Raw genomic sequence first — 12,316 nt, 5'->3', positions numbered from 1 at the left:
TTTCGTTAAAATTTTATGAGTATAAAAATTCTTTTTACTGATTTTTCTCCTCAATTAAACCAAAGACTGCCTATTGCCAGATCTGTGACCATGGAATCATTCTTTTACACGTGTATATTATTTTGTATCTTCATTTTTTCCTCTGGTGATGTTTTTATCATGACAGGAAAATGAATAAATCATACTATAATTACTTATAAAATTCAACCATTTATTTGCTGAAAATTTTTTAAGGAGTCTCTTTGCCTTAAGAACTGGTGCACCAGCTGGAGAATCCCACTGACTACTCCTCACATCCAGCTCTTAAACAAGATGCTATTCAAGGTGCTCTGAAGGAATGGCCAAGTTTGGGCTATGGAATTGATGGGAACTTGGCACACAATTGAAGACGATCAACATCATATAACAAAACTGCAACAAATGAGCTGCTGTAATATGTCACCTTCTGTTTTGTAATCTAATTACTTGGTTTGCAGGAAAGTAACTATGTGCTGGATAATTTCCTCTTTCTGTGGCATGGGCTATTTCTACTCAGAAGTCTGGATTTTTTCTTGTCTTTATAACGCTACTGCACTCCTTTTTTGCCCTCTGCTTGGCTCTTTCACAAGTGTGTGAAATCTGACTATACTAATGTCACTTACTCTCTTAATTACCAAATCGCTTCTTATTCAGATTCTGATCAACCCAGAAACTAATTCAAAAAAAAAGAAAAAGGCAGTAAGTAGGGACATGATCTAAATCTAGAGAAGTCCTAATAATATGTATCGGAGGTCCTACCTGTATCACACAGTAAAACCAGCAGCACAACTGCAGTAAAAATCAGAGGCATGTGTAGAGAAAAGGGCAAAAAAGAGAAGAGAAATGAAAGGCTAGCAAAAAAGAAATAGTTGAGGGATAACAAGTAGATACCTCACCCAAGAACACCAGAACTTCCAGTAACTGTGATGTTCTAATTAACAATGGAAATTAACAGCTGACTTGAAAAGATCTTGCACAGACTGAAATTTCTGCCTCAAAACTGAAGCAACAGGTCGTGCAGCCAAAAGCCTGACTACACACATCTCCAGAGGTAAAACTGAAAATAACCTTCCTTAATGAGACAGACAAAGAAAGAACTTTCTCCTCCAGTCCTTTCAAGATCTGAGACACAATGGCTCATATTGACACACTACTGCCCTGAAGAAAAAAATAAGTAAGGTATCTATGCTCAGATGGAAGCATTTGTATTTTCCATGTAATACACAGCAGCCATTAAATGAAAATGGATGAGATAGAAAGCGAGGAAGTTCAAAACTACTCCTTTGAGGAGACAAAATCTGGCCTGTTTTGTTGTTGAAAAAAAACCCTAAAGCTCTCAATTTAAAAGAGTTCAGAAATTTTCTACCAAAATTACAAACCACGGTCTTCTTCAATTAGGAGACACTTAAAAACATAAGGCTTCATCCCAAATTGTAATTTGAGGGGAGAAAAAAAACCACTTTAATAAGCAAAATCCCTCTGATTTCTTTTTTATCCCTGTTAAATAAATGGAATACACTGAGAATGACTATCTAAGACAAAAACTCCTGGAAAGTACTGATATTTCAGAAATACCAGAAGGAGCTCCTAGCAAGTGACAGCAAAAAAAAAAAAAAAGTTCCTTAACCAGTATAATAGTTCTAAGAATTTCCAGTGGAAGTTTGCCTTGAAGATGTTGTCAAAAGACAAAATCTTTACAAGATGGCAATTTCCAGATGAAACTCCAGAGTGCAAAAGGCTTCTTGAACGAAATGGAAGTTGTGAAGGAAAAGACTATACCATTATCTGAACAAAAATCTATTCTAAAATGAAATTCATTAAAGTATTAACTAAAAATAAAGATCTAAAAATACACTAGGGGAAGACAGGAAACAAAAACAGACACAGAAAGGAGTAACTACATCAAAACATGTACTAAAACTGATAACCTACCTGAAATTCCAATCACTCTAAGACTTCTGGAAAAACTCTAGATTGTGGCAATTTGAGCAGCATGAAGTGCATTAACAGGAAAAGAGACATCTAAAATTATTCTATTTACTTTTATCTGACTGCTCATCCACTAAAGTCATAAAACACCCAAAAGAGTACTCTGGTTTTGTATGTTTAAAAATATTTTTCTACAATAAAATTCAGACTTATCAAAAACTTCCTAAAAAATTCACAATTAATTATAAAAATTACTTAACTGTAGTAAAAAAAGATATACCTAGCTATGACGTATGGAAATTGTCAAGCACACCTGATTACCACTGAACTTTTTTTTTCCCTGTACTGAGAGATGCAGAAGCAGCACACCTGATTACCACTGAACTTTTTTTTTCCCCTGTACTGAAAGATGCAGAAGCGGATCATGTGAAAGTAGTAACTGATCACACTTTTCAAACACAGGGGAAAGGGAGAGGTAAATAACTAATGAGTCTAACAGTGGGTCTCAAAGTACAGTGCCTGGTACTGACACATGCAAATGGCTGGCTACACTGTATTATTTGTTCTTATTTTAATCCGCTAAATCAGAGTACCATACAACCACAAATTCATTATGGAAACTCCTACAATTATTTTTCACATCAGCAAATATTGCCAGTTGTCACAGAGCTGCTACATGACTGAGTAAGAAAAGACAAGATCAAGGCAATTTTGCATTCAAGATCTAAAACACAACTGTGATGTTGTAGACATGTTGGCCCTGTTTTCTGTTCACCAAATACTGCACATTGTATTCACTGTATTTGAAAAACAAGAGATGTAAAGATACTCATTCTACAAATGTGCATATAAACTATGCTAATGCCATACAGTGGGAAGTATGATGTGAGAAAAAACTAAGACTTAAATATAAGCTACCAAGGTCTGAAAAAAAAACCCCAAACAAACAAAGGAAGTGGAGATATAGAATTAGACAGTCAGAAGATTTTTAAGAAGCAGTAACTTGTTTGGAAACAATACCTTCCAAAACTACATGTAAGCAACAGGGACAAGTAGTTCAAATGTGCTTTTCTCTTACCTGAAAGATTTCCATCTGTTTCATCTGTTGGAAGGCTGGCAACACTGGTAGAATCCATTCCTTGCTGGAGGTCCATAATTTTCCTTCGTAGTTGCTCTATGTCACTCTCTTTACTATCCAGCTGCATCTGGAGCTCGTTCCTGTACGTAGATTCTTCTGCTAGTTGCTGTATTTATATACACACATGCATAGTTACTGTGTTACCAAAAGTACAGCAGCCAAATATTTTGAAAACAAAACTCATTACTATTTTTTTAATACATGTAGGTACTTTTGATAGAATTGAAATAAACTATTACAGTAAAAACTTTTGTTTAGCTTTGGAAGAAAAAATGTTAAATATCAAAGATCCAGTGATGTATTCACGCATGAGACAGTCAGATTCATCTACTAAATTACCATTTGTTATGAAAAGGAGACCATCTACCAGTGAAATGAACAGACAGTTTCCTGCCTGTTAGATAGTATTCAGGTTTTTAATCTTTGTAATATATCAGTAAATTCCACAGTCAAGAATTTAGGGGAAATGAATGAGAACAAGCACAGTTGCACACTTGTCAAATTCTCTGCTTCACTAAACTCCTGTTTAGCCTAGAACATGTGAAAACTAATTTGTTTTCAAGTACATTAGGAACTATACATTTTCCCTTTGGAGATGATTCCACAATGTGATAAAAAAATTAAATTATTTTACCGCTTGCATTTCATTGAGCTCCTTTTGGTATTTCACTACCATCTGATTGAATTTCTCTTTTTCTTGATTAAGTTCTAATTGAAGCTTTCGGTTTTCCTTCTCCTTCTTCCTCAAATCTTGCATGTTAGCTTTCTTTCTGTCTATTTTAAAATCTTTCCGATTCATTATCTCAGCCAGTTTGTTAACAGCCTGTTAAGAAAAAACAGAACCAGTAAGAAAAATGATATATGCAGCATGTTTCACACAAAACTTCTCAGTTCCTCTAGTTACGGGATTTGATAAAAAAAAAACCCCTTCACCAAAATAAATGGCTCTCACAATCAAAGTAATACTGAAAAAGTACACAGCATCAAAACTTATTCTTTCAACTGTAAATTTAACCATGCATAGTGTACATCATGGTTAATACAAGCTTAATTTCAAAGAAACTAAGAGTTAGTTCACAAAAGCAATAAACCTGAAATACTTCTGTTACTGCAAAGTAATTATTGCTATTAAATTGCATGAAACGTTGTACCTGTGTCTTCAGAGTTCTTTCAGTGTTTATGCTCTTCTCATAATGCATTCTAATATTATTGATTTCCTCCTCTTTTTTCATTTTGTAATCTGTTAAAATAATATTCAACTTTGAGGTATTTTAGTACAAAGTAAATATTTTTAAACCTAATTACTTCTATAAGTGCATATTTTTTTCCATTCTGTTTTCCTATTGTTTCCCTTTTTGAGCACAATACAGTTTGCAAAGACAAAGGTTACCAGTTTAACGCTACTGCAATGACAGAAAATTACCAGAAGGATATATCAGAAAGGCACAAAAATTAAATACTAAAGCCAATATCAAGCCCAAAATAATATGGAAGATAAACAGCAATGTCTTCTTCCACTTCCCATTTCTCCACATATGCTTCAAATTCAATTGTGCTTCAGAACAAATCAATTAAAACTCCACACATGACATACCTTCTTCTTGTTTCTTAAATTTTTCACTGATCTCTGTATTTTCCTTTGTTATTAAATCAACATCTTTGGTTAAAGTGTTATTAGTTTCTTCCAGCTACATGAAAAGAAACACATTGTAAAATAAAGAACTTGGCATAAATTCTAAAAATATTTATAGTACTATTATTTTAAATACCCTTAATTCTCTAACAACCATTTACTTAGAACACCTTCTACCTATGTGAACTTTTAAAAAATGCTACTATTTTTCTGTGCTGTTTTGATTTACCATAAAGCTCAAAATACACCTGTCCCGGAAAAAAAAAAAAATCATTGCAGAACTGACAACACTGTAGTATATAATTGAAAATCAACTTAAGTTAGACTGTCAGTCATGGAATGTGGAAATTTTCAATTAATTTGCTGTACTTTAGAAAAACTAATATGAAGAGGTCTGATACCTTGAATCCAGACAGAAAAGTAGCTGACAGGTGACAGAACTACAGCATTAAAGGCTAGAGTAGATACAAGGCATTTACTGCTAAATAATTGTCATAAATCATTAAAGTCAGGATAAAAATAAAACCAAATCTGGTCTAAGACAATGCAGAAATAGGTAAATATGTACAGAGCTTGCAAAAAAAAGAAAAGGGAAAGAAAACCACGACACTGAATATGCGAGTATGTTCACTGCCACAGCCAGGATCATTTAACAAATATATATGAAAAACCAGACATAACTGTATTCCTGAACGAAGTTTTTGTTTGAAGCCTATGCAAATGCCTGTGTATAAAGCTGTCTGACAAAATTATCAGAATATATGAAACCAAGGAAGATACTGGCAAGAAGGTATTCCTTTGATGCCACAGAAATAGTCTTCTAAATGGTGCTTAAGAAATGGTGGTATTATGGAGATCTCAAGCTTATAAAAGCAAATTCATGAAACAAACACTATTTGCACTATTTTTACACAGGGATGGAATATCCATGGTAGCACTAACAGAAAGCTTAGAGCAACTGAGCCAAGTTCAGTTACATCTGGAGCTTTACACCCCCAGGATTTTTTAAGAAAACATGCATAGCTGATGCTAAATGGGAAAAACAACAATGATAAAATAACTATGCTACATATGGCATCCTATTTGAGACTTGCCAGTTAAAGACATTTATCAAGCTCCTACCAACACTCAAAAGTTATGCGATAAAGCGTATTCAAAAATTACAGTTTGAGTTTTGGCTTGTGGGTTTTTGTGACTCTGAAGTGGGTTTGTTTTTTTTTTTAAAGACTAAGTTACTTTTCAGTAAGAGTCTCTAATACACTGCTCCACAAAGCTACAAGATTTCAGTAATACACTTGGCAATGACAAGAAGTAAATACAAAAGGCTTAATAACTGAATCATAGACATTCACTTGATTTTCTTTCTGGCTTCACCTCAGATTAATGAATTCTGCTTTTTAGGGAGGTCACACGATGAAATTAAATGTTTAAGGTTCCAATGAGCCCAAAACTTAAGATATTTAATTAATTATCACTTACTATCACAACAAGACTTTATAAATTAAAGCTATGAATTTCTGTTTCCAGTTGGAAGGGATTTATACAGGTATTGATAACAGTTAATTTACCCTTCTTATGATGATGTCCTTATCAGTCAATTCTTGCCTGTGCCTTGATGCAGCTTTTTTGCTTTCCTGATTCAGTTCATAATACTGTTCTTCAGCGAGTGCCCGTGCCAACCGTTCCGACTCAGCTTTGGTTTCAGCTAAATCCAGCTGGGTAGCGAGTGCTTCTCTGTAAAAAGGACATTAAGATGCCTATGCAAAACATTCCAAATTTTCATTAAGACTATCAAACCCAAATTATATCACTCAGCTAATGGCCATTATCTTAGTTTCTTAAGAAAAGCAAGAGTTATAAAACTTCATTCTGTACACTTGCATCTTTTGATGGTCCACACAAGCTACAGCAGCAAGCTCACTATTTCATTAGCATTTCAATTCTCCTCCCTTTTAGGAACAGAAAATAAAATTGAATTACACGTACAGAGTGGTCCCATCAAAAGATACTTAACCCACATTTGCCCATTATCACAATTCCCATAGTTATATCCAAGTGAGAAACATTTATGATGAACATAAGATTGCAGAGAATAGTGAGGGAATAGAATACAGAGAATCTATAAAAAGAAGTAAGAAAATAAATAATTAACCCCAAGAAGAATAAGGGAAGTCTTGGCTACCTTCTCTTCCCTCCCCATTTTTTTTATGTTGGTTACCACTTCTGAACAACTTTGCAGAAACACGTGTATTTTCCTCCTACACCATATTTATTAGCACAATATCTTTTCTTTCTCCCTTTCTTAGCCCACCAAAATGCTGTACAAAAAGAACACTGTACATAACCTCAGTTTTTCAATGCTGATGCTGAAGCAGAACAAGAGACACAGACTTTAGAAAAAATTGTACTTCATGCATGAGGCTACAGTCTGCTTCTTCAGCTTACGAAATAAATTAAGAAATTGGAAAAACCTTAAAAAGCTTAAAATTTTTTTCTTCTTAAATAACTTAGAAAATAGTACATCACAATTAATGGTTGTTAAAATAACAATTGTTGCTGTAATCAGAAATATACTAAATTTCAAATGCAAAGACTTTTCGTTACCTTTTTCTCAAATTATTTTACTGACATAGAAATATATTAAGTAATTATCAGGGTAATATAATCAAATTAAAGAAGTTGGTAAGTGATATGATTACCGCAAATTAGAATGTTTTTTCAAATTATTGAATCTTACTAAATTCTCAGAGAAGTCATTATTCTTCTTACAGGCATTACAATGTCCAAAGCAAATTTGACTTTGAGTGTCAGTATAGGTAACATCTTATGTATCTGCCATTTACGAGGTGTGCTACAGAACACTTTTGAGGCCTTTTTCTGAAGGAATTAAAACATTTTAAATCTGATTCAAAGTATTCACGACTGAGACAATATTCCACGGAAAAACTTAAGTGTATGTGAGAAACATAATGGGCATACTTTTCATTTTGCAACTCCTGCATTTTTCTTTGTGTTTCTTTATTCTTTTCATCAATCTCCTCTTTCAGTTCCTTAACCTGAGTTTTGTAAAGTGTCTGTAAAAGAAAGCATAAAAAAGAAATCATTACTCAAATTCCATAGTGAAATTCTTCCTTGTTTTCAGCCTAGGTAGTCTGAATTTGTCAAACCCCAACACATGCCAATACTGCCATTACTGCCTCTCCCTGATGCTTCTTTCCAGTTTCTGCTGGGTAGAGAACTGATGACCAAATTACTTTTCAATTTTCTAATCTGTTTTCCTACACAGCTGCACAAATACACCTGCAGCAAAAGAGAAACTAGGCACTGTGACACAGCAGAGCAGGTCTCCTGGACACAACAGGACAAAACTGCATCCTCTTGAAGCATCACTGTCTCAAAATGTTTGTCTAACAAGCCTAACACCATTCTGTGCTTTCACCTGTTGCTTTCTCTTGGTGCCCATGTATCTTTTCTCTTAGAAGCTTAAGTTTTTTCTGCACAAACTTTCTCTTAGTAAGTGATTCAGCTGAGGCCTGATTTATGTGAATGAATTCTGTGAATTACTTCTGGTTTTAATTACTATATTGCTATTAACATCACCTGCAATTCTGAAAGTTAAAATTTGAACTTCTACAGTAAACTACTTTTTCTAAATATTCAGACTGAATTATGAATGTCTTATTTAAACTACAAGTTAGTGAAAAAAGAAAAAACTGAGAAACACAATGCTCTGCATCTTCTTATTAGCAGTATGTCATGGAAAAATGCACAAAAAGCCCCTGTAACAGATAATGAAATGACAATCATATGCAGTTTAGTAAACATAAAAATTTTTATTGCCTCTCCCAGGAAAAACCAAATTTAAAACTATTTCCCAAAGTGAAATGAGTCTGTCCATATTCACAAATGTATTTGAACTTCAGTTGTTACAGAGAATCTCATGCTATTGTTTCTTTTCACAGAGACGAAACAGATCGCATTACATCTAATGAAATACACATTTTGTTTACCTGGAGTACCCAGTAAGGTTCTTCAGGGATTCAGGTGAAGAGAAGGTATCTTTTTAGAAAAAGGAATATATGCAGAATGCTACTGGATCTATGCTTCTTAAATGTATGTATGGTAGATCAACAGCATGGAGTATTTTCCAGTAGGTTTGGAGATTCTGAACTCTCTACAAAGTCTCAAATTATATCAGAAAAATTTCCCCTTTCCAACCTCAAGATAGGAACAACTCTGATGAATAATTCAGGTAAGAGTTACTCAGTGTAATGTAAGTTTTGACAAACAACAAAGCAACATTTTAGATACACCATCTAATGCTCTCTAATGCTTTGTTCCTTATTTGTATTTCAAGCAGGATTTTCTGAATTGCTGGCTTATGCCAGGCTGTTACTTACATTAAAACAATTTTAGTTACAACTATTCACTGTTAAATGATTTTACATCAAAATGTAGCAGATGCAATTCCTTACAAGTCTTACCGAAAAATACTGCTCAGCTTCAAGCTGATCCTGAAGTTCACGCATCTGACCTTCATTTCCCCTGTACTGTCTTTGAAGGAATAAAAAAGGGAAACATTTTAAAAGTCAGGTACTAACAAAAGACTAAGACAATTTCTACCCGGGACAGCATCCTACAATGATCTTCCATTTGCATAAATATTATTTCACAAAGAGCAACAGTTTGCTGCATCCTAAAATTCTCATTTAATACAGTTCTTATTCTAAAATGATGATTGTTTCAGTATGTAATTTAGAAGCCAAGAAGTACTCTAGATGGAGAAACATCAAGTCAGCTGAAGGAATATATGATAGAAGTCTAATTAATGAAAAATGTCAGTTCAAGAAACCTTAAGAAAATTAATTAGGCACTTAAAGGGAACTACTGACTCCCATGTACTAAAAGTCCCATATGATTTAGTAAGTAGCACTGGAGTCAATCCATAAAGAAGTCACTCAAATAAAAGAGGCATATATATATGTATACACACACATACACATATATACACACAGATATATATGTGTGTGCCTTAACATAGAATGGTGAGCCAAGAACTGTTCTGACTCATAGCTCATAACAAAAATATTCCAACACTGAAGGCTACATAGAAATCATAACATGCAGCTACATAGGAATCATAACATGAAGCTAAAAATACTCTTTTAGTTTAGGAAAAAATGCCTATGCACCAGAGAACTTTATTCACTAGCAGAAACAGGCAAAATAGTACATGTAAAATTAAGCAATTTTTTCCATTTTACTTCAGGTTTTTACTTACTTTGCAAGTTGAGCCAACTCAAATTCCAGTAATCTCTTTGCTTCCAACAATGTATTGATTTCCTGTTTCAGCTGCTTCTCAGAACCCTTCAAGTTATCAGCTTCAAAAGCTTGTGCCTTTAATTCATTCTGTGCCATTATTCGCTTATTTGTCTCTTGTTCTAGCTTAAGTGTCAGATTCTTTACCTAAATGAGAAACATTTCAGTTTAGGAGCCTTTGCTAAATAAGCAATTGCATGTGGCTGAAGAGGTTTCATATATGGATTATTTTATATTAAACACCACTAACTAGATGCTACACCACGTACCATATGTCAAAACATTCCTGAATCTCCCAATATTTCAGAGCAACAATCTCACACAGAGATGCTGCCCTTACAGAACCTATGGCTATGACGCTGCAGGATGCTAAAGCTTTCCCATTTTTAGTTTATTTCAAAATTCCCAATTTGTTTTCTGAAGGACAACAACTGAAGAAGCCCAAATTGTCTGGAAACCTCTCCATGGATTTCAGATTTTAAAAACCTCTCACCCTAGAAAAAAAATGCAGCTTACCAACTACCTAAAAGCTAATTTACATGAGTCATGACCCCTAAGAGAGGTGTTACAAACTTCATTCCCACTGTCCTGTAAAGAAAATGTAAGGATGAAGCTATCATTCTTAAGACCTAGTTTTCACACTCAGTGTTCTAACTGCATTTCCTTGAACAAATTTTGGAAAGAATGCAAACTAGACAACACAAACTCAGATCTGTAAATCAGGCTGCACAGTCAAATTCACAAGTAAATTTTTTCTTTAGAAAAAGAGAAAACACAAAAAAATGTGTTATATTGAATTGAGGTTCAAATATGTAAGGAAAGTAAGAGCTAAGAAACAAGAAGAAATTACCTAAACCTACTTAGGCGAACAACTATCCTCAATTCTATTGAGAGCTGTAGTATTATAAGGAGATCAGTGTAAGTTAATTTTCTATTTCTCAGTGCAACTCTAGTTTCTTATTTATATAGAAAATTATTAGTGATGAACATTTTGCTTACTTCATCTTCCAGTCTCTCCTTTTGCTGAAGAAGATGTTCCAGTTTCTGCTGAGATTGCTTCAGGTCAAAGTCCAACATGGAACACTGTTTTTCAGCTTGAACTATTCGATTTTCTGCCTTTTCTCTTGCTGCCCGTTCTTCCCTGGGAAAGAAAAACAACAAATATGAATACGTAGCATCTGCAAGCATGCTTTTGTGCAAACAGTCTTAAATATCCTAATATTTTTCAGACCCCTTTCTTCAGCTATCTAAGCTCTTTTGCTGTTTGATCAACTGATTACTAAGTAAAAAGATCCTGGCATTATTACAAGGAACACTAAAAAAGAAATACAATTCCAATCTGCATTCAAAGAAAGCACTGGAACATTATCATGACAACTGAAAGATAAACAGTGAAAGAAATAAAAAACACAGATTCCTGAAGTAATCATTATGAAGTAAGGCAAAGTTTCATTTCCATGAATGGATAGTAGCAAAAGAAAAAAACACTGCCATTTATTTAACTCTAAAAACTGCATTTAGGTACTGATGACCTTCACAGAGAAAACCTGACATACTCAATTATGAGATCAAGACACACCTTTGATTCACGTACATACGTCTATAAAAGAAACTTCTCCCTTCACTTCAGACAAGCCTAATACAACTCCGGTATTTTTTATGCAGTTACACAGGAATGAACACTCAGACATCTCTCTTGATAATGCATTCCTTCAATCTCGTTTAGCATTAGCCGGCATTTCAAGATTCAATAGCATTTTAGAAGCCAAGGAAGGCTTTGAAGTAAGGTATGCAAAACATTAAGAAACAATACAACTTTTATGAAATAGCATGTTCGGGAAAATAATTTATAATGTGTAGTTTTCATATTTTAAGATTTCAGTACGCATTTTCTTTACACAAGGGATCAAACACTAGTGCAAGAGTACTACGTAGTAAGACAATGTGCATTAAAACACCGCGATCAAAACACGTTTTATTACGTATTTACCTGAAACTTGCAGGAAACACTTACCACACATCGCAACTGATCTTGCCTCCTCTATTGACTGGTGTTTGTCAGTTAACCGCGCTTTAGTCACTTTGTGCTCATTGACTTCCTGTTCTAACCGGTCTTGTAAGGATTTCAGCTTGTAGTTCAAATCTATCTCTAAATTATTCTTTTCCTAAAGATAAGGGAAAAGTTACCAGATTTCTGCAATACGTGAGGGAATCACCCTTTTATTCTGTTTTTTAGTATTAACTTTTCGTTATCAAGAGATTATCAATGTTATTTTCCA

The 12,316-nt window shown here is 34.0% G+C and overlaps 1 protein-coding gene across 1 annotated transcript in view; it reads right to left on the bottom strand.

Annotated features, from left to right (window-relative positions):
* ROCK1 (Rho associated coiled-coil containing protein kinase 1) overlaps window positions 1–12,316 on the bottom strand; it is a 78,530-nt gene that overhangs the window by 9,879 nt on the left and 56,335 nt on the right. The window contains exons 18-27 of the mRNA XM_017738254.1: window positions 12,048–12,202; window positions 11,037–11,178; window positions 10,000–10,184; window positions 9,203–9,272; window positions 7,698–7,792; window positions 6,287–6,452; window positions 4,680–4,773; window positions 4,237–4,325; window positions 3,720–3,908; window positions 3,026–3,191 (exon numbers count right to left, since the gene is read on the bottom strand). Of these exons, the coding sequence (XP_017593743.1) occupies window positions 3,026–3,191; window positions 3,720–3,908; window positions 4,237–4,325; window positions 4,680–4,773; window positions 6,287–6,452; window positions 7,698–7,792; window positions 9,203–9,272; window positions 10,000–10,184; window positions 11,037–11,178; window positions 12,048–12,202 (1,351 nt within the window). The remainder of the gene's footprint in view (window positions 1–3,025; window positions 3,192–3,719; window positions 3,909–4,236; window positions 4,326–4,679; window positions 4,774–6,286; window positions 6,453–7,697; window positions 7,793–9,202; window positions 9,273–9,999; window positions 10,185–11,036; window positions 11,179–12,047; window positions 12,203–12,316) is intronic.

The sequence above is a fragment of the Corvus brachyrhynchos genome, unplaced genomic scaffold, assembly GCF_000691975.1.
Source record: "Corvus brachyrhynchos isolate BGI_N302 unplaced genomic scaffold, ASM69197v1 scaffold106, whole genome shotgun sequence".
Classification (NCBI taxonomy): Eukaryota; Metazoa; Chordata; class Aves; order Passeriformes; family Corvidae; genus Corvus; species Corvus brachyrhynchos.
Note: the sequence above shows the minus strand (reverse complement) of the source record. Positions and strands in the feature narration are given on the sequence as shown.